Source organism: Rutilus rutilus (genome assembly GCF_951802725.1).
Source record: "Rutilus rutilus genome assembly, chromosome: 3".
Lineage (NCBI taxonomy): Eukaryota > Metazoa > Chordata > Actinopteri > Cypriniformes > Leuciscidae > Rutilus > Rutilus rutilus.
The window spans coordinates 16,351,737-16,374,808 of record NC_140211.1 but is presented as its reverse complement, the minus strand read 5'-3'; the positions used below and the strand labels follow the sequence as shown (position 1 = coordinate 16,374,808).

The 23,072-nt window shown below is 37.8% G+C and overlaps 1 protein-coding gene across 1 annotated transcript in view; it reads left to right on the top strand.

Annotated features, from left to right (window-relative positions):
* The window catches only part of pcsk6 (proprotein convertase subtilisin/kexin type 6), a 94,747-nt gene that overhangs the window by 51,481 nt on the left and 20,194 nt on the right, over positions 1-23,072 (top strand). The window contains exons 12-16 of the mRNA XM_084405153.1: positions 246-434; positions 14,413-14,549; positions 18,608-18,790; positions 20,552-20,654; positions 20,987-21,183. Coding sequence (XP_084261279.1) covers positions 246-434; positions 14,413-14,549; positions 18,608-18,790; positions 20,552-20,654; positions 20,987-21,183 — 809 coding nt within the window. The remainder of the gene's footprint in view (positions 1-245; positions 435-14,412; positions 14,550-18,607; positions 18,791-20,551; positions 20,655-20,986; positions 21,184-23,072) is intronic.

Genomic DNA, 23,072 nt, shown 5'->3' with positions numbered 1-23,072 from the left:
CACGTTCATGCGCCTTTTCTCAGTGATTAAATTCTTTTCGGATTTCTTCTATCCACTTTTAGTTGATATCAGGTTTCTAAAAGCTTTGTAGAATCTTTTAAAAATCAGTAACCATTTATGCTATATTGTCAAATATAACCTGACAGTTTTTTAATCTTCATTTCGTATTTTCACTCATGATAAATTCAGATCTGTGTTTTAGATTCTGACCTGTTTTCCACTGACTCCCTTGGGTCCTCTTGCAGGTACATTCGAGCAGATCAGAAACTGAACGCCAGCATGTCGACCACAGGTTGCAGCGAACAGGCTGATCAGCATGTGGTGTTCCTGGAGCATGTGGTTGTGCGAGTCCTCATCGTCCACCCTCGCAGAGGAGACCTGGAGATCAACCTCATATCACCCTCAGGGACGCGATCACAGCTACTGGGTCAGAGGTGATGCTCACTTACACACGACAAAACACTCTAAAACATGTATATACAGCTGAATTTATAATTTTAGTGTAAGTCAAGCATCACTGTTTTGTCCTTTTTGTCACTTTTTATTGACTGGATTGTGGAGAGGACAGGAAATGATGGAAGATTTTGATATCTTACATAATCCACCAACCACCAGGCCTTTAGCAGTACTAAGTAGATTGCTTACAAATTGTAGTCGTTTACTGATTCCAAATTACATGACAAAAATTGCAGTTAGTAACGTAATACATTACATTTACACATTTAGGGCCCTATTTTAACGATCTGAAACGCAAGTATCAAACGCGAAACGCAAGTAACTTTGTGGGCGGATTCCGACGCAAATCTAAAATGGGTTGGTCTGAAGTAGCTACATTATTCATAGGTGTGGTTTGGGCGTAACGTGAAATAAACCAATCAGAACATTTTCTCACATTACCTTTAACCCTTTCACACGTAAGTTTAAAATATTCTGGCTGACCCCCCAGCGTGAGTTTTTCAAGGCGACCGTTATTTAGAATGTGTCACTTTATGGTTTCCATGGTGACGCGTGAGCTGAATGAATGATGATCTGCTTTTGTGTCATTTTTCCTTTTTTATTCAAAATATTCACAAATTTGTTTGATATGGCATGAAAAATATCTGATATTCCGATTGTCAAATATGTGCAATTGGAAGTGTTTTGTTTTTTAAACACCTTTATAACGATCGCGTTAGTTGAGCTGTATGCGCGATGGGCGCCGCTATCTTAGTTTGTGCCGCAGCCGTAGTTCAGAGAATCGGATCTGTTGGATTTACAACACGTGAATTCATCCACTTCTCCCGAAATACATAAAAGTAAGTGGCTGGTGAACTGGGAGAGGAATAGAGTAAACTGTAAAGTTACTTACACAATGTGTATCTGATATGAATAAAACATGTCTAATTATAATGGAAAGGATTATTATTGCCTCTTCCTTTGACATCAGTGTGTATTTTACAAACTCCAAATGTATTGTTTTTTTAGTACTTATATGTCTGAAACCTAAAATAAACATTATGTGGTTGAAAACACTGAAAAGCTGTGATATATGACAGCTCTGAGCGCGCCTGTCTCTGGCTCAGCGCCAGCCAACGCGCGAAAGCACATTCGAATTTAGCAGTTGATCACGTCTTGCACTGACCATTCTAATCACACCGGTGTGATCGTACGCTCCAGGGACCAGCCTAGACTGATCACACCGGTGTGATCGTACGCTCCAGGGACCAGCCTAGACTGATCACACCGGTGTGATCGTACGTGCGAAAGGGTTAAGAGCAGGCGCGTTTGTTCCATGGTGGATTGCTATTATAACGGCAGATTTGCTAGGCGCACGCCACGAGTGGTTCACAGCCGAGGAGACCGACGTTCTCGTCAGGGCCGTAAAAGACAGAGAAGTGACATTGTATAGGGATGGGAGAAACCCACCCAAATTAGCTTCGGTTAAACAGGCGTATAATAATTCTGGTAAATGTGTAAGCTAGATTTATGCCTTTTTTTCACATCTTCATGGACACCACAATGATTTCCCTTATGTGGAATATTTTTCCTTGTAATTATTAGGGGTGACCCCGAATAGTCGAAGATTCGATGCTTCGATAGGAAGAGCCTGATTCGACTACCGATCTCACGGTCGAATCTTCGCAGAGGTGTTATGAAACGAGGATCATGCCACTTTTGCTATATGAGGGCGCTCAATGTCTGATTTCACATAGAACTACCGGTTTTCTGTCAATAAGTTAATATTCAGCCTATTATGATAATGCTGTATATAATATTTTTTAACGTGCGTGAATAAATCCAAACACCCCGTGACAGATTTAAGTTTCACTTTCAATCCGTGACCTACAGAGGAGCGTCTGGGATAAGAAAATCTAAAGTGTGGATGTACACCATCAGAAAGGATATTCTCCAAGGCTGGATTTAGCATCAGGAAAACCATGATCGCACTTCTGCCTGCCAATGTTAACAAGTTGGTTTTCCACAGGACATTCTAAAATGCTTAACGTGAAAAAAGCTTTTAAAACGCTTAAAAGTTACTTTAACGTGGCTTAATGCATGTACACAGAGTACACACTTTTAAGAAACCATACTATGTGCAGATAAGCAGATGAACCCAGAATATGAACGCAATGCGTTCCTCCTATAGTAAAGCGTTTTCATATTTTAATTTAACTATTTTAGGAGATTAAGTCGTTAAACGTTTTTCACGTTAAGTGTTTTAGAATGTATTTTATCCGCGCGCACAATTTGAAAAGACTCCAACGGACACAGACAGAGTGAAAGACTGGATTTGTTCTCTCGATCAGGTAGGGACGGGTACAAGTGATTTCAAAACTTTTCAGCCGGTTCTAATTTGATTTTTGGATGCTGTGAACATTTTTAGCTAAAAAGACTGCCACTCCAGTTTAGCATTTATTGTTATTAAAAAGACAAAGTTGAAAATTCTGGCTACTATCGTTATTTTAATAATTTCTTTATTTCTATTTTATTTATTGATCTGTCAGGGTTATCTAATCTAACTATTTGTGGCTTTTGTTTTGAATATATGTTCCCCTGCACTTTAGGCATTTTGCACACATTTGCTCCTCATCTTGTGACTTGATTCTGATTTATTTCATTTTGTATTTTTATTTATTAGAAAGTTTTTCTGTTCTAATTTAATTTAGTAAATTAATTGTTTATTTTTTCGGTGCATCGATGTTGTGCTGTACTTAGAGCCTGCTCGCACAGGTAATTTATCCGATTTAATTTGATTTGCATGTGAAATATAAATCCTGTCTGCAGTGTAGCCTTTCTGGAGTTATTTATGTTATTTCTTAGTTTTATTGATCCAAAATGTTTTTATACATTTTCTTCTATATCTTTGTGTGATTTTTCTGTACATCGCGGCTTTGAAATGTTAAAGCCCCGCCCCCATACACATGATTCGACTATTAGTCGACTATAGGCAAGACTTGACGATTCTGATTCGACTATGAAAATCCGTAGTCGGGGACACCCCTAGTAATTATGTATGGTTTGCAAAAATGGCAATTGCTGCGAAAGCAAAGTGTACACTGCTGAAGCAAAGTGTATGCATGTTGTGAACACACTACATTATGGCCAAGCATGCGCCCTTAAAATAGTATCTGAACGCGCCACTGACTTTAGACTAGGTTTTTCCTGGTCAGTGGCGGAATTGTTTTCTGGAACTGCAAAATAGCACCAGGGAACGTTTGCTCCGGAACACAAGCCTTCTCTTTTTCGCTGCATCGCCCCCGGGAGCGCAAGTTTATTCCCTAATTTACCGTGCGTCTGTCGAGGGAAAAGTCCGCTGTGCGTCGGGTGCAAAATAGGAATGATACATGCGTCGGTGTACAAAGTCAATTGTGCTGGGTGCAAGATAGGGCCCTTAGGGTAATATAATCGGACAACTTTTTGATTATTTTTAACCTAACTCGTTTCACATTGATTTGAATGGGATAATCTTGTACCATATTGACATAAAAATACAAAGAGAAACAAAATATGTTCCATTCTTTGTTATCAACAACATGAAGTACATTAATGTATTACGTCAGGGTTTCCCCAAACTGGGGTTCGTGATGGAACTGCAGGGGGTTTGTGAGTTTAATGAAAAGCTATTAAGTAATTAAATGATAAAAATGTAAAATTACATTAAAAACGCTTAATAAAAAGAAAAAATTTACCTGCATGTCATATGACAATTAACTACTTTTAGTTTCCTGGAACTTGAGTGTCCCTCATACAAACACATGCACACTAACATGTTAATATTTTCCTTTTAGCGTAGTGTATTCTAAAGGGGTCCACATGGGCTGACGGGCTTTGATCTGGCTGCTCTGGTTTCTGTCACACAGGAAGCTTCATCCTGTCGATCACACAGCAGTTTGATATCCTCTCTGTTGGCCTTGACGCTCTGTGCTCTCCAAATCTCTCTGCTCTCCGCTTCAGCGTAGTTTAGTATTCTCTTAGCAGTTTTCCCCACATGGTTATGATCCTGAGACTCATTCTCATAGCCCTCACGAATAAAGCTCTCACACAATCCAAATCACTCGTTCTCAGCTGCTTTTGCTTCAGGATGCAGATTTTTACAGTGGCATCACAACACAGGACCAGAACAGTAAACAAAAATGTCAATAAAATAAAATATTCTGCGGTTACTATTATTATTATTTTAAATCTTGCATTTTTTTTCTTCTTGTTTTTGGAGGGTATTACACAACGTTTATTATGGAAAATGTGGGTCTTCAGGCATTAAATGCAAAAAATGTCACTACAATCAAATCTATATAAAATAATTTGAAGCATTTCACCAAGGCTGCAACAAAACAAAATGTGAAAAAAAATTAAGAGGTCTAAGTACTTATAATACTCTGAATGCACTCTATTTGTTTATTACTATTATTATTATTATTTTTTTTTATTTATTTTTTTTTAATCTTGCATAGTTTTTTTTCTTGGTTTTGGAGAAAATTACACAACTTTTATTGGGGGAAATGTGGCTAATCAGACATTGCCAAGAATGTGACTAAAATCAAATACATAAAATAAAGCATTTCAGCATAAGCCTGAAACAAAACAAAATTGTTATTATGGGAAACATGGCTCTTCAGACATGAAATGCCAAAAATGTTTGGACAAATAAAATGCCACTGTCCGTAACAATGTCTGTCACTCTAGTTTGTCTGTGTGAAAGTCCCTCAGTTCTCAATTGTTCTCAGAAAGCGTATTGTTTTGACGCTCCACGTCTTATTTACCGCATGGAGACAGAAGACCTGTCAGAATCCTCCCCTGCACAAACATCTCCCACAGAGCATCTGCTTTTGTGATAACAGACATGACAGCCTAATGGGGCTTCCCGCGTTTGGAGAGTATTTATTAATGGCCAGGAGTCGATCCGCTCTCCTGCTCTCTCACCCTGGGCTTTCAGTGCTAAGAGTCGAATTGTAGAGTTGATGGAGTGTCGTCCAAATGACGCCTGCGAATTGCCAGGAAAGACATTTGCCTTGAATTATCGCTCCGGTTGGAGAGGGATGCTGTGGTCGGGACCTCCCTTCATCTCGTTTATTCAACATGCACGCTGCCAGAGCCAAATGCAGTTCAGATTTACCATCTCCTTAAAGCGCACACCGCCTCGACTTGGTGGCGGGAGAAGAAAGACGCAGATGTAAATACTGTCCAAGTCTGTTAACAAGGGCCTTGAAAGGGCCAAGTTCAGAAATGGCTGTTTTGCAAAGCTCTCATTAGTAGTGTGATTGTGGACCGCTCAAGGGGAAGAAGTGTTTTTATCAGTATGAGTGCAGTTCAAAGGAAGCGCTAGGGGTCTGACAGCAGGCATGAGCAAATGTGAGCCGCCCTTTTGTTGATATCTGACACTTAGAGAGCAAGTTCATGCTGATCATAAGTAGCGATAAGAATAAGATAAGAAAAAAAATACTGGAAACAAATGATTTTCATGATGTTTTGTTAATGGATCTTAAATGTTTGTATTCATGCTGTGACTTACTTTTTCTGCTGACATCACCCAGGCCCCATAGGATATTAGCTATGCCTATGAACCTATTACCCAGTGAACCTAATAGCTTTTAGTCATTGTTTTTGGTTACTGTTAAAGGTAATGCATTTTTTCCAAAAAACATACCAATAGTTTAATAATTGAATGGCGGTTAATTGAATGAAGGTTACAGCAATAATTGCAGTTCCTCCTGTATATTTTGTTTATTTTTCAGTTTTTCACAGGTGTTTTCCCCATATATTGAATTACACATCACATTGTGTTTGGTTTTAGGGTTAAATTAAATGTCCAATAATTTAATGGATAATGTCCTGGCAGAAAATGACCAGTACTTTCTTTATTTTTTTTTAATTTTAAAATTTTTTAGATTCTTTTCTTACATCGTATGTATGTGCCGTATATATACATACATAAAAATGAATTTGTTCATATTGTGGAATGGATGTAATTATTATGCTTTACACTTAAGGCTGAAAAGTAGGTTTGGATTTTATTTATTTATTTAAGGGTGTAAGACCAACTATCGGTCCAAATGACGGTCTCCAATAATACGGGTGAAGGTTTTTGCGTGTGGCAAAGTAATTTGATTAAATGAAATAAATTTTTTCATATGTATTACCTCGTTAGTTCATCTGACTCCATAAATGAAAAGGTATCTGTGCATCATTAAATGTGAGCGAATGTTTGACTATTCTTTTTAACTCTTTACTGAAAATAATGTCAGTTAGAATAAAATCTAATTTAATATGTCAGGTAAATGTATCATGCCAATTTCATAATCAGTTCAAAGATAATAGATACAAAACATCAAATGCTCTGGAATAAAGAGAGATGCAATACCTTGACATTATAAAATACATGATGCAAAGTGTTTTGCTTACACTTCACATCACGGGCTGATCTGGGTTACAGACTCTTGTTGCATTTCATTATATAGACATAAACATTTGTTAACAATGGGAATTTGCATTCATTTACACCTTTTGAGAGCAGGAGGCCATTTGCCTGGAAGACCCATCCTCCTTTGTGTGCAATTTATCTCTAAACTCTTAAACTTTATTACCTTTTGTTTTACTTCTTTGGGAATGAGACCTTTGTACCTTTTACAAAGACATTTAGTAAGATAGACATTTCAAATGATACCAAACATGTAATACTGTATGATAATTATTCACATTAAACTATATTGATTCTTGGGTGTATTTTGGTGATCCCAGCATGAGAGAGAATGAATGGGGGAAGAGGGAAAGAAATGTAGAATAGGATGAGGTGAGATTCTGAGGTGAGACTTGCGTCTCGAATGGTGCACGAGTGAGTTCAAATGTTGATTTCCTTTGTTCTCTCAGAGAGTTGCCCTTACTTCCAGTTCTTCCAGTTTCTCCAGTCTTACAAGGGAAATAGTTAATGGTCTATGAATCATACATTTTCATGCATGGGAAAAGGGAAATGCAAATAAAAATAAATATAAATTCTGTCATCATTTACCTAATGTTGTTCCAATTCTATATGATTTCTCTATATGAAATGTGACAAGATATTTTGAGATATTTCTGTTTTTTTCTCTCCATAAAAGTCAATGGGATCCAGTGTTGTTTGGTTCCAAACCAAACAACATTTCTTCAAAATATCTTCTGTGCTCCGCAGAAGAAAGTAAGTCATACAGGTTTGGAACAACATGAGGGTGAATAAATGATGACAGAATTTATATTTTTGGGTGGAGTATCCCTGTAATGTCAACCACAGACCACAGACTCTGACTTGTCCCTCAGTTGGTAAAGACAAACTGGAAAATGTATTTACAGTAACACACCTACGATGTAACATAATCTGTCTGACCTGAGCAAAGTTTATAGCACTACGTCGCACCAGCTGCTCCGAGCTCACACAAACAGAGCCAAAGCATCCATCTGCTCAATCACCATGATGCAGTGATGTGACGTCGACTCATGCTTCACAGGTGCAAACACAAATCAGGCTCATGGACTCGTTCCCAGTCAGCCCTGCTGCACAGCGCCAGCATGTGATTGTGATTTTGTTTTAGATGACGAGGAGCACATTTGTTTTTGATCTTTTTGCACATTAATTAATTGACTGAAGTAAAGGATATTTCTTCAGAGGCTGAGGTTTAAATTGATCAAACATGCTCAGTTTAACTGTTTTTTGTTTTCCTTTTAGTGTTTTTTTTTTTATTGCGTTAACCACAAACATTAATGTGATACTGAAAGCCAGTTAATTGGATTGGATACCTCAAAAAAAAAGTTACCTCCATAAAGGTAACACGATGTTAGGTTAATTTGCATATCCATTCTGATAGGACAGTGTGCGCATCAGAAAACGATTCATAAAGCGGGTCTGCTTCTCAATTCTTGCCAAAACTACTGCAAAATGTTAAATTCATTAAAGTTTATTTAAAAACTACTAACACTTTACACTAAGGTTCCATTTTTTGTTAATTTAACTAGCGTGATTTTTTTCTCCCAAACCGGTTAATCGCAAACCACGCCCCGCAGCGATGACTCGCGTCTATGGCTCGATTTCATTGGTCAACTCTATCAAGCGCTGATTGGCCTCACATCGCTGAAACCCAAAATACAAAAGGGAAGTGTGTATCCAAAATTAAAAGTTACACAGAATGTACAACATATATATATATATATATATATATATAAAAATTGATTACACGTGTTTGCCTTTTATGGGTACATAAAAAAGCAACATTACATACAATTCACAATATCTAAAAAAAAAGTAAACTTTAAAAGGATGCAAGAAATGAGTTTTATGTGCAGTTGCTATTGTTAACAAGAATTCATAGCACAGAATTGATAAATACTAAATAATACTTTTAACTTATCTACTAATTAACATTTTGAAACACTGTTAATTACCCTGTACCTGTAATTACCTCCCTCCCTCCCTCCAACACACACACACAACATACAAACTTGTGCCATTTTAAGCTTGATGCGAGAAATTCATTGCCACAGACTCTGACAATTTGTGGCGTACCCTGACAACCCTTTTCCCTCCTTTTCCTGTATGTCTACTATAGTCATGCTCTGAACCAGAAGTAATTTTTCTAGGGCGTCCAGCTGTCAAATGACGCCTCGAACCAGTCTTGGTTGATCTTCGGGCCACTGCTGTTGGCTGACAGCCAATAATGGGACCTGGTCGTCTAGCAGCTCGTCTTAACGCTGCTGCATGTTTTGACACCGACATCCCTTTCCCAAAACAGTAAAATGCAGAGACCAGTTGGGTTGGGTTGTGCTGCATCTTTTCAAGCTGCTTGGCCATTGTAGTCATGGCAGTTCACCAAGTAGTCCAAGCATCCTCTTCACAGGAGAATTTGGTAGAGATGCTATTTAACAAGAAAACGATTAAAAACAATTAAATTAAATAGCAACAAACACTTGGACCAGGGGCCGGTTGCGCCAGTAAGTTACAACTTAGCCTAGTTTTTTTACGTAAATGGGCACTAAGATACAACTTACGCACTACTAAATATTTTTGCATTGCACCATTAAACTAAGTTGAAGTGTAACTCTGTATAAACAAAATATTTACTGGAGCCTCCAAGCAGGAGTAGTGGTTGGACTAAAATAGCAGGCAGACTGAACTGCATCAATAAGCTCTTTTACCTGACAGACTTCAATTCTTTAGACGTATGATAATGCTGACATTTAAACTCGCTTACATTTTAAGAGAGAGAACAGAACATTATTTTAATAGATTGCCTTGCTAGCGGCTCATCGACACGCACGATGGGTGCTACAGGATGGCTACAGCGCGCCGCTGTGTGCATCTGTCCCATCGGTCTGTGTTGTGTATGTCAAATAAAATCAGTCATAATCAATAAATGTTATTTCTTATGTTTTTTTTGTATCATTACTTATTTGTTTGTCCTTATCAATTAGTTTCAAATACAGTTTCGGAATGTTAGTTACATATAAAAACACTTCGAATTTAATGGAAATGTATTGAGGATATTTTTTATAACTCCATTTGTGTTCGGCAGAAAGAAGACAGTCAGATACATCTAGGATTGAATTATGGGATAATTTTCATTTTTTGTTTTGAACTGTTCCTTTATCTCTTCTAAGCTTCATGAACTCACCTCCCTCTGAGTTACTGTGCATACAGGGTTGGTTGGAGTTTGAGGTCTCTAGAGTAGATGAGCTGGGGGAAGACCGGTCCAGCTGATGTATGTCTACTGTTCATTACATATACATACAAAATTAAAATAAATATTGCAAGTAAATTTCTGTTCATTATGTCACCATTGGAAACAAGAAAAAAAAAAAGAATAAATTGAAACACAAAACAGCACCAACCCTCCCTTTATACTGACCATCATCTTGAGCAATGAAATTGTACTGACCATCAGTATTGCAGGTTTCTTGTCTTGGAGGCATGTCTATAAAAAATGTCTACTAATGTCAAACTGCTGACTAGTTGTTTTGTTTAGAATTAAGCATGTATAATGAAGGTTCTATGTCCCACTTGTCTTAAGCTTTCTTACCTGGTGCTAATGTGCTTGGCTTGGGCATATTTTGCCTTAAAGGGTTCAGGAAGTCAAGAGAAACTAAGGCTGTGAAGAAGATGAACCGGACATTGTCTTTAAATACCTTCTTTAGATATTTGAACACATGTGTCAGCCCATGTGTTACAAGTGATTCTGCAAAGAAATAATTACCTTTTGTTATTTTCAGCAGCTCAGCCTTCATTTCAGCTGTTGTGGGGAGAAAGTTGATGGAGGTGATGTTGTAATTTTGCACTACTGCTGCCTGGTGTTTGCATGGTGCCCCACTATGGCCAACTGGACATGTGCATAGTTCCAACTCCATGTCCACGGTATAGGTGTCTCCTGATGTGGAGGATTTCACCTCAAACTTCTTCTCTCCAACCTAACAGTGACATGAAGACATGACATACAGACATATTTACAAAAAGATCTGACAATTTTATAATGATTCATATTTTAAAATTATTCTTCACCTGAGAAATATCAGACCCTTTAATGTTACTTTCTGTAGCAAAGAATCTTGACCGCTGGAATGCCTCCCAATGGCCAAGTGCAACGTCTGTCACACGTGCCTCATAGTACATCTCTAGTCGGGTGATGAAAAGGTTGAATAATTGAAGGAGGTTGAATGCTTTTGTTCTTTGGAGTATTTTGTCTTTCAAAACACGCATTGCAGCCTCCACATAGTTGTTTGTTTGGTTGCCACATGTTGGCAAGTCTCTCCTATAGCTGAGAGCCTAACTCTCACGTCGATTGTAAAGAACCCGTAGATAGGTAAGGAACTTCTTGTATCTGTAGCGAGTTAAGACAAATAATAAATTCAAAACAATAAAAACAGGCGCCTGGAGGGTGATCATATCAAGTACCTCTACCTGTCTACTATTTTCTCTACCTGTTGGTCAAAGGGTTGTCCAGGGCTTGCTGGTACATCAATTCAACTGTACTCATCTCCCTGACATAAAGCATGTCTTTTACTATGCTGAACAGTGTCTGCCTGTCCTTCATCTCAATGTTGTGTTCTTTGTTCCACAACCACCTCCACACAGCTTGCAGAAGATGAAATATGCAGAGCAGCTGTGTGGCTTCAGGAAAGACCTGGGCTATAGCTCCCTTTTCTGCCTTTGAGTCATCTGTAAGAAACAAACAAGGGCCTGCCTCACCTCGCCCTCCAAAGGCATCCTTTGTCAGTTAGGACGTCAGCAGCTCCAATCCCTCACTAATTGCCCTCTCATCCTCTGACTGGGTTATCACTATCCCAAGAGGAAGACCACCAGCACAAGTGTGTGTGAGAAGCAGAAACACCCTGCAGTTCTCCCGGTCCATGTTACCAGATGAATCCATAAAACACATTTCTCCACTAGTGGAAAGGCTGTGTGTTCGTTTCATTAATGGGGAACAAATGGCTACTAGTGGTGTTCTTGCTGAGGACATTTTAAGCTTGGCACAGCTGTCATCACATGCTGCATTGTAGGATTCTACCTGCCTCTCCAAAGCAGATAGCATTCCCTCCCCACTTTGCTCTCCAGACTCCAGCTTATTCACCTTCTGATACAGTCTGCACATTAAATTGATTGTTTTACTACATAAGTCTGTCAAAAATACTGATTTGAAGACCAAGTACATTTTCACATACCTGTAGCAAAACTGAAGGTCTGGGCAAAGGGCACGGTTAGCTGAGGCATATACATATTTGTTGCCATGCTCAGCCAACAGGTCATTTTTCAGAACTGCCAGAGCTGATGTAGGGCTGTGCCCAATCTCAAACAACTGAGTTAGGGTTTCAATTGCCTTGACCCCCACATCTCTGTGCCTTAGTGCCTCCGCAATAAAGATGTTATGATTATGTACGTTGTACAAGCACACAGAAGCTGGGTAGGTGGGTATATGGGGATCATTGCTCCTGAAAAATAAAAACAAATCTTACAAAGTAGCTGACAAAAGTAGCTGACAAAAAAAATCACATTGCTAACCCACCTACTAGATCCTCCCCTTTTGTCTATAGTCTTTACCAGAGTGCAAACCATTTTAGCCTCACAGCATGTATTTTTTGAGAGCCGTCTATGATTAGCTGTGCCTTATCGGGCACAAACATTGTGTTGGCACCTATAATGAGCCTATGGATGGATATAGATAGAATATAAATGTTTAAATATACAGAACTATGCAAAAGTCTTAGGCATGTTAGATTTCCATTTAGATATGTATATAATTTGCATTAGTGTGCCAATAGGAAATATTAGTTTACATTTCCAAATTTTAATTTTGCCCTTAACTGTAATAATCCACTAAGAATTCTGTACGCACAAGGAGTTCTAATAAAACCTTATTGTAAAGTGTTTATTTTTTATTTTTTAGTATTGTTTTAGATTGTATTATTTAGATTTGCAGGTAGATTTCTCATTGAAGACATATGAGATTTTGCCACAGGATTTAGTCTATCTCATCTTTTTTAGTCTCCATCTAACCCCAGATGAACTCCATGATGGTGAGATCAGATCAGTGTGTGGACCATACTGTTTTAGACTACCTGTGCATACGATAATCCATCCATCCACCCACCCATCCATCAATCCATAATTTCTTACTGGCAAACTAAAGCAAAACTCCTGATGACTCCCCAAGCTTTTTCACCCATTCCTTCACTTCCCAAACTTCTGTCAGTGCAATTCTGAACGACGTCTCAAAGCTTGTGTGGTCCAGGTGTGATTGGCCTTTTGGAGTGCAGAAATGATAATTGTACCCGGGAGGTAACAATTTCTGTAAATTAAAAAGAAATGTTAGCCACTGCTATTTAAAGCTGGCAGAGATTTCATCAATAATCATAGATGGTCCCAACGTTTCGACACATGACATAACAGTAAACAAAGTTTATTAAAACAAATAATATTACAAGCGTCATATAACAATAATCAGAAAGGTGTTATATCAAATTAATTGAATTCAAATTCGTAACCTTTAGATCTGAAGCTTGGTCTTCATCGTAGCCAGAACAAGAATCCTCCACTGAGCAAGATAGAAAGTCAAGTCACCTTTATTTATATAGCGCTTTTTACAATACAGATTGTATCAAAGCAGCTTCACAGTGATAACATGAAAATAATGCAACAAAGTTTTTTTCTATAAGTTAAAATTATTTTAAAATAAGTAAAAATTATATAATTTATATTATAAACCTACAAATACATATATTAATAAAATTATACCGAAAACAACCAGGCATATCTTACCGTTTGTCAGCATCGGATACATTTAGCTGATGTCTTAACTTTTTACCTCAGATGTGACTGACAGAGTTGACCGATGAAATGAGCATAGACGCGAGTCATCGCTGCGGGGCGTAGTTTTCGGTTAAGGGGCGTGGTTTGTGCTTAACTGGTTTGGGGGGGGAAATCACGCATTTAACTAACATGAACTAACAATGGAAAAATACTTCTAAAGCATTTATACATTTTATCAATCTTATTTAATCTTGTTAATTTCAACATTTACTAACACATTAAAATAAAAAATTAGCTAATATGCAGTTGTATTTTTATATAGTATTGTAAAGTGTTACCAATACATTTAAATTTATTTTAATACATTTAAACAATTAAAATGTATTACAATTGAATACATTTAAATTATACAATTAAAATTGAATGTATGCATCTGCATATTAGTAAGAAATTGATTTAAACAACAGTTAATTTAATAACTATAGATCGTTGCATTTATTTAGTGTACATTTTCGAGGATGTTCAGACTTCCTCCTCTGAAGGATCAAAACTGGAAATGACGTGCAGTTACCAGTGATGCAGAAATGAGAGATGACTTTCTTTATTTTCATTATCCTCTTTTGCTTTCCTCTTCTTTCTAAAACATTCACCACTCTGTTTCTTCTGCCTTCCAGATTGTTTGATAGCTCCAACGAGGGCTTCAGGAACTGGGAGTTCATGACGGTGCATTGCTGGGGGGAAAGAGCGGAGGGCACGTGGACCCTGGAGATAACCGACTCGCCCTCTCAGCTGCGTAACCCGGAGGTGTTGGGTAAGGAATGAATGGAGGAATAAAGTTCAAACTGAATGCTTCCAGTGCAGACAACCAGTGTGGTGCAATGCCAATCATATCTAGTCTAGACATAGTGTAATCCTAAAACATGTAATGTTGCCGTTTGAGCATACACAACATCTGCAAAGTTATGCAACGTTCAAAGTTCAAAGCAAAGGAAGATATTTGCTTTTAAAGAAATCGGTTTTTAAGGACTACAACAAACGGCTGGTAGTGACTACACAACATTCCTCCCGGGTTAGTGACATCACAAATCCTAAAATTTACATAAACCCCGCCCCCGGGAACACGCAGTCCATGTTGAGAAGAGGAAGAGTTGTTTAGTAGAGCACATTTGTGAGTCTGCTCAAGCTGTGAACACACTGTCCATGTTGAGAAGAGGAAGAGTTGTTGAGTAGTGCACATTTGTGAGTCTGCTCAAGCTGTGAACACACTGTCCATATTGAGAAGAGGAAGAGTTGTTGAGTAGAGCACATTTGTGAGTCTGCTCAAGCTGTCCCATCCGTCTTTTCACATGCAATAGAGTACGTAACACAAATGCAATATCATGTCACTCTGTAGGCATCTTACAACAGTTTCCACACAAGCAACTTATAGATTATCATGACAGAATATGCTAATCAATGACTTGAAGATGGTTAACTCCACATCAGCAACAAATTCATCAACTAACCATTCAGAAACGTCCTGTTGCATTCTACATGTCACTTCTTCTTGAGTCTCTCCATCAATGTCAGACTCCAGTTTAAACATAAAAGGCAGAACAGTTTCTGACATTTTAGTACTTGTCAGCTCATTCGCATTTTAAAGGGACACACACGAAACAACATGTTTTTACTGACCCTCAAAAAGGGACAACTTTAACATGCTGTAAAAAATTATCTGAGGGGTATTTTGAGCTAAAACTTCACATACACACCCTGGAGACAACAGAGACTTATTTTACATCTTGTAAAAGGGGACATTATACCACCCCTTTAAAGGAGTCATAACCTAGTATTACATTGGATACCTACTGCTGTATTATAGTCTTTCAGGCCCTTCTAAAAAAGAAAAGTGGAAAAAAAAAATAAACACAGACCTACTTTTACCCTTATTTCTGAAGGCATTATTGTCTCGCGAGATCAATGCGATGTTTTGGCTGTCGTGGACGCTCTATATGGCTCTGCACGCCAGTTGAAAGGGTTGTTGGGACAGCGTCATTAAAAATGAATTTCATCCACTGGTCTCTGATAGTTTCGTCCGATTTTGGGAGATAAAACACATTTACATGTTTTTTATGGCAATCAACCACAGAGCAAGTCCGGTGTGCACTCGGTTTCTCCATCTTTCTCGACTGAACTGACTATGAGGGGGAGAGGGGAAGGGGGGCTTCCTGCTGCGGTGTCCATATATGGTATATACTACTACCTCATGACGTCAAGAGGGAGCTGAAATCAAAATCTCGTATTTGAGTGCGCGTGCACGCGCGCTGGTTTATTTACCCTGAGGTAAACAAACGCTTCACTTTTAAATATCGGCTTCCCGGCCAGTGTATAATCGTTAGTCGATCATAACATACATTGATTCTCGTGGAAAAGTGAAAATTGCAGGTTATGACTCCTTTAAAACCTTAGTAAACTACTTTGCTGGTTCAATGGGCAGCTGATTTCTTATGGCGCTTTTCCACTGCATGGTACGGTACGGCTCGGTTCGGTACGGCACGCTTTGGCGCTTTTCCACTGCATGGTACGGTACGGCTCGGTTCGGTACGGCACGCTTATGGCGCATTTCCACTGCATGGTACGGTACGGTACGGCTCGCTTCGGCTCGCTTTAAATGGTACCACCTCTGTTGAGGTTCCAAGCGTACCGTACCGGTACTAAAATGTGACGTGAAAACACTGAAGATCACTGATTGGTCAGACAGAATCGTCACTACCAGTGTCATTGTATTTGCGACACGAGACCATGCACGAGACAAACCCGCTAGATTTAAATAGCCAGTAGACAACAGCCAACGCTGTAGTGTCTTGCAGTTCAAAAGTTTCTTGTAAACTGTTTCTTGCAGTCAGGGGCGGCGCCGGATAATTTTTAACGCATGTGCTGAGGGCACACACACACATATGTGTGTGTATATATATATATATATATATATATATATAATTAATAAATGAGAAAAACTTGGCCACAAAATATTTAATATTCAATTATTTTAATGATCACAATTAAAGTTTTAATTTTATTAAATTGAACAAGCGCAAAATTCAGCATTCAATCAAATATTCAAAAAGACTTAATAATAATAATGTTATTTCTCTCTATAGGCGCGTTTACTACGAATATGGCGATCGTCAACTTCATCTTTGCCAGACACTGACAGAAAACACTATTTTATAAATAAAAATCAGTGCACGCGTCCCCGGATTTACAAACGCACATCTTGCTTGTTGCACGCACATTATGTCGAAATAACGAGATATTATGTTGAAATAACATTATTATTATTAAGTCTTTTTGAATATTTGATTGAATGCTGAATTTTGCGCTTGTTCAATTTAATAAAATTAGGCCTATATATAGCCTATATATATATAGCCTACTATTAATAAATGAGCAAAAATTGGCCACAAATTATTTAATATTCAATTATTTTAATGATCACAATTAAAGTTTTAATTTTATTAAAACGCGTGCACTGATTTTTATTTATAAAATAGTGTTTTCTGTCAGTGTCTGTGCATGGCAAAGATGAAGTTGACGATCGCCATATTCGTAGTAAACGCGCCTATAGAGAGAAATGCACATAATGGATTACATAAGAGAGTAGCCTATTTCTTTTTGTTTTGAATTATTTCGTTTAAAGACATTTCAAGCTTTGTGTATTTGAGGATGAGATGCGCTCCAGTTAACGTACAATGCAAGTGACCGCTCGGGCGCCTCAATTGTTAAATTGTCTATTTTGCATCTTATTCAATCCAGGCAATTGTTTGATGAAAAAATTATTAAAATTAAGATAAAATTTATACAAAACGAAATTCACTTAAAGAAAACAAAGTGAACAAAACTTAATGAAGTGGTCAAAATTATGTCTGACTCGCTCCATGTCTCTCTACTCGTCTCGTGCTGTTCACTTTTCATAATCAACATAGGCAGATGGAAAAAAATAACATAACATTAACATTAAATGCGCTTTTTTAATGGCAGTAGTTTAAAACAGTAGGCTACATTCGGCCTAGACTCTCTATTTGTAAAGATTGCTGCACATTCATTTAATTCTGAATTTTGCACACACAAGTTGAAAGGCATTTGTTCAAATCAAGTTCACGGATAATTGTGCGTGCATTTATTAATCATTATAATGATACTAAAATCATAAAGTAGGCTATGCTATGTACAAAAAATCAGATGAGCCCAGAATATGAACGCAACGTTTAATTACACGTTAAGAATTCTCCTTCCATATAGTAAACCATTATAAGAACGTTTAATTTAATTTAAAAACATCCACATGCCGAGAATCAAGAGCACCATCCCCCGTGTTGTGTGTTTGAAATGTGGCGCGTTTAGGATGATGTCATGGCAGTAGAGGCGGCAACTATAACGATCAGTCCCACCCATTTTGAAGCGGTACTAACTGCAATGGAAAAGCAACCGAGCTAAAGCGAACCGAACCGTGCCGTACCGAGTCGAGTCGTACCACGCAGTGGAAAAGCGAAGCGAGCCGAACCGTTCCGCGCCGAGCCGAACCGTACCGAGCCGAACCGTGCCGTACCATGCAGTGGAAAAGCGCCATTAGGCAGCATCCTAATGAAATTTTAAACTCATAAGCCACTCCATGATTTTTTTTTGTGTGTGTGCGCTTATTTGGAATTGTTTGCATTCTTGTGCTTGCATCAAGTATGTTTCTGATTTAAATGAATTGCATTTTTTACTTTCTTTGAGACCTGCTACAGATTAAAGTTGTTTTTTCCTCTGTTTCTCGTCAGGATTGATGTGATTCATTGTAATGCGTAACAGACTTCTTTTTTTTATTTCTTGCTCTTTCTTCTCTCTCAGGTAAGCTGAAAGAGTGGACACTAATCCTTCACGGCTCGTCTGAACACCCCTACCAAACCCAGGGTTCCCACCACTCTCGTTCCAGGATGCTGGAAATTCCTACAGCAGGCAAGGAGCTGAAAACCCCAGATTCTGTGCCAGGAGCTCCTGAGCATGAAGAGGAGGAAGAGGAGGAATATAATGGTACTCTCAGTAATACCTAGACAAGTTAAAAAGTTTTGGGTCGGTAAGATTTTTCTATTTGTAATCTTATGCTCGTCAAGGCTGCAATTATTCGATCAAAAATACAGTAAAAATGGTGAAATAACAAGCTGAATTTTTTTTTTTGCATCATTACTCCAGTCTTTAGTGTCACATAATCCTTCAGAAATCATTCTAATTATTGATGTCTGGTTCGTGAAGGAATCGTTCACCAAACCAGTTCACAAAATCAGACAGAATCGTTCTAAACCGTTCACATCTTGAGTCAGCACTGATCCACAAGTTACTAAAGTTTCTCACTTTCGGATGTGCCTGACAGTCACTCCGACTCAAAATAAATCAAGATCCCGGATTATTCGTTACTCCAGTTACTCTAACTGTACACTGAACTAAGACATGCTGTGCTGAGAGAACTGATGAGCTCGAGCTGCTGATACTGAGCATGCATGTACAAACAAACAGTACACACACTGCTACAGCGCTTCTCGAGTCAAGAGGTGTGTTTGACTTGAAGCAACCCTGCGCAGACCGATTGGTGTATGACATCAAAGTACCGCCGAGAGAGATTAGGGAGCAGACGGCTCTGTATGCTTTCGAATTGCTCTCATGTACTTTGATGTCATACACCAATCAGTCTGAGCAGGGCCTCTTCAAGTCGAACACACCTAAGAATAGGTTGCTACAGTTTTCGAATCACCAGTACGCTGAACCGAAAACGGTTTCTTTCGGACGCATCCGGCATACTGAGAACCGATGAGCTGGTGATACTGAGCATGACAGCACTGTCTGAACCAAACTTCTTTTCGGACAAATGATGCTGTGCTGATACTGTGACATAAATGAGGGGGCGAATTGGGGGAAATGTACATTTATTTAATAACAAACATATGTACTGAAATATGCACAGTAACTGGCTATATTAAACACATGCAACAACTGTTCAGTCAAAACATGTAAATTAATTTTACTATTGACTATTGTGTATGCAGGTTATATATTAAGTTTTTATGAGCTGGATCATGGTTTCTGTAAAAAGCTGATGAAGACTAGTTTATTCACTTTATATCTTTTAGATGTAAAACATCCACGTTTGCACATCAGTGCCTGTATTGGGTGCTTTAGTTGGAAAACTTAAATGCAAGAAACTTGATGATGATGATTATCCAAATTACTTTATTTAAATGTGTTTGAGTGTATTTTCATCCATCGATATGATAGAATTGACGTTATTACATAACTGTGTGATTGACGTCATTCCTGGGGATGTAAAATAACTGGTTATTTAACCAAACTGTCCGAAAGAACCAGTTCGGAAAAGAGCCAGACTTCGCATCACTAATTCTAATATGCTGATTTGCTACTCTGGAAACATTTCTTAATATTATCAATGTTGAAAGCAGTTGTGCTACATAATATGTCTGTGGAAACAGTGATACATTTTTTCAAGATGAAAAAAAGTTTTGCTGAATTTTGCTGAATAGAAAGTTCAAAAGAACATAATTTATTTGAAATAGAAATCTGTTCTAACATTATAAATATCTTTACTGTCACTTTTGATCAATTTAATGCATCCATGTTAAATTAAAGTATTAATTCATTCAAAAAACGTACTGATCACAAACTTTTGGACGGTTAGTGTATATATAATGGACTGAAAAGAAGTTGAATGTTAATAATAAAAACAAAAACTAGTAATAACAAATATAAGTTACATGAAATATATTTGTTTGTCATTAATTTCAGGTCCGTGTCATCATGAATGTGGAGATCAGGGCTGCGATGGGCCGGACGCTGATCATTGCCTCAACTGCATTCACTTTAGTCTGGGCAGCCTCAAAACTGGCAGGTAAAGCTGTCGTCTAGAATGAGGACAATTATATTTAAACTGTTTTTAGTGTTATAGATAGTTGTGGGCAGAATGTCCAAATGAGTCCAAATGTCCAAAGTCATGGTATATGAGTATTTCAAAATACTAATTTTAAATACTCACAAGTGTTTCCCACTTAAAATATCATGGTACTATAGCATAATGGTACTTTATAAATGTACTTAAGCAAAATAGTCAACTATATATTGAGAATATACAGTATATTAGTTTAGAATTTTATTTTTGCTTTCCCCATTTTCAAATAGATTTATTCTTCCCTCATTTTTCTTCATCTCTTGTCCTCCGCATAGGACATGTGTTAGTCACTGTCCACTGGGCTACTTTGAGGACGAAGAGGCCCGTAGATGTCGTCGCTGTAACAGAGGCTGTGAGAAATGTGTCGGTCGTGGACCGAATGAGTGCAGATCTTGCCGTAGAGGTCTTTATTTCTACTCAAAGGAGAGCGCCTGTGTGGAAACCTGTCCCACTGGTTGTTTCAATGACGAGGGTGAGTACAACAAAGATGGGACTCCCCATAGTTGCATTGCATTTATGTGTTTATTGAGCTGAACTTTCTGAATTACCATATGTGTCCAATAAATTAGGTGTAGGATTTACTTTAAAACCATTTTCATTCAGATTTTGCTAGTAAATTTCACAACGAATTACAAAGAAATGATAAAACATTGAATTAAATGTGAAATCGACAGAAAGACTCCAATAATCCTTTCATGTTGTTTACAGTGCACCAACAAGAATGTCAGTGGTCTGTCAAATTAATGGTGTAATATATTTTTCTTTATGAAGGAGAAATATTTACTTTTTTTTTTTTTTTTTTTTTTTTTTTTTACATTAAGGGTCATTTGAGGTCATGTGGTCATTTTCCATTTATTTCCATATATTGATTTAACAGGTGCTGTTAAACTAAAGCGACTTACAAATAAGAAACATCATAAGCGATTAATCATAGAAGAGTCAACAATACATACTAAAGGTTAGACAGAGACCTGGAGAGGCCTATAACCCACGGTCTCTCTCACACACTTGGAGTCATTTGGTGGAGGATTGGTGATGATCTGGTGGTTCTTCAGTAAGGCTAGAATCGGACAGATACATCTTTGAGAATGATGCATAACTCAAGCCACGTACAAGATTATTCTGAAGGAAAAGTTGTATATATAATATACACTCACCAGCCACTTTATTAGGTATACTTTGCTAGTACCGGGTTGGACCCCCTTTTGCCTTCAGAACTTCCTGAATTCTTCATGGTATAAATTTAACAAGGTCACCCACACCATTACACCACCACCTGCCTGAACCGTTGATACAAGGAAGGATTGATTCATGCCAAATTCTCACCCTACCATCTAAATGTCTCAGCAGAAATCAAGACTCATCAGACCAGGCAATGTTTTTCCAATCTTCTGTTGTCCAATTTTGGTGAGCCTGTGTGAATTGCCACTTCAGTTCCCTGTTTAGCTGACAGGAGTGTTCCCCGGTATGATCTTCTGCTGCTATAGTCCATCTGCTTCAAGGCTCAACGTGCTGTGCGTTCAGAGATGCTCTTCTGCAGATCTCGGTTGTAATGAGTGCTTTTTTAAGTTACTTTTGCCTTTCAGCTTGAGCCATTTAAAAATAATCATTATATATTTAATTCATACAGTGAAGACTAAGCCGTGTTTTATTATTACTTTTAATTTTCCAATTTCTGTTGTTAAATAAACCTTATGTAGGCCTACTGAAACCCTAAACCATCTGGTTTACACTGACGTTAAAATAACACTTACTTTTTATGGAGCTAATGCTACAGCTGTTCACTTTCAGAAGTTGTAGGTATGCTTTCTTCTCACAAAAAGAATGTGAAACATGTATGTTTGTTATATCAGTTTCAGTTTTTAAACATAATTTATTTTACACACTTAAAGCATTATCGTATCGAATAATGAGTTATCGCAATCGTATTTTTCTTCAATATTGTGCATCCCTAATATATATATATATATATATATATATATATATATATAATTAGAGAACGTCTGGAACATGCTAATGATGCCTTAAAGAAATAGTTCACCTAAACATAAAAATAACGATGTTAAAACTATGAGCAGATTTTACAGGTTTGGAACGACATGATGGTGAATAAATAGTGTCAGAATTTTTATTTTTTATCATCTTCCTTTAAAATACTGCCTATATAATCACAGAACTGAGCATGTTTGCATCAGTCAGCACTGAAGCGTGGCGGCCCATGGGCACAGAGCAAAAGAATAGCGTCGTTTACGTCTTTCTGACTAATTTTGCATTTGCATGTGGGATGTTCTGGGTTTATTGTCCCTTGTTGTTTCCATCTTGTTGATAACAGATGCTGGGATGGAGATGTGCTCTAGTTAT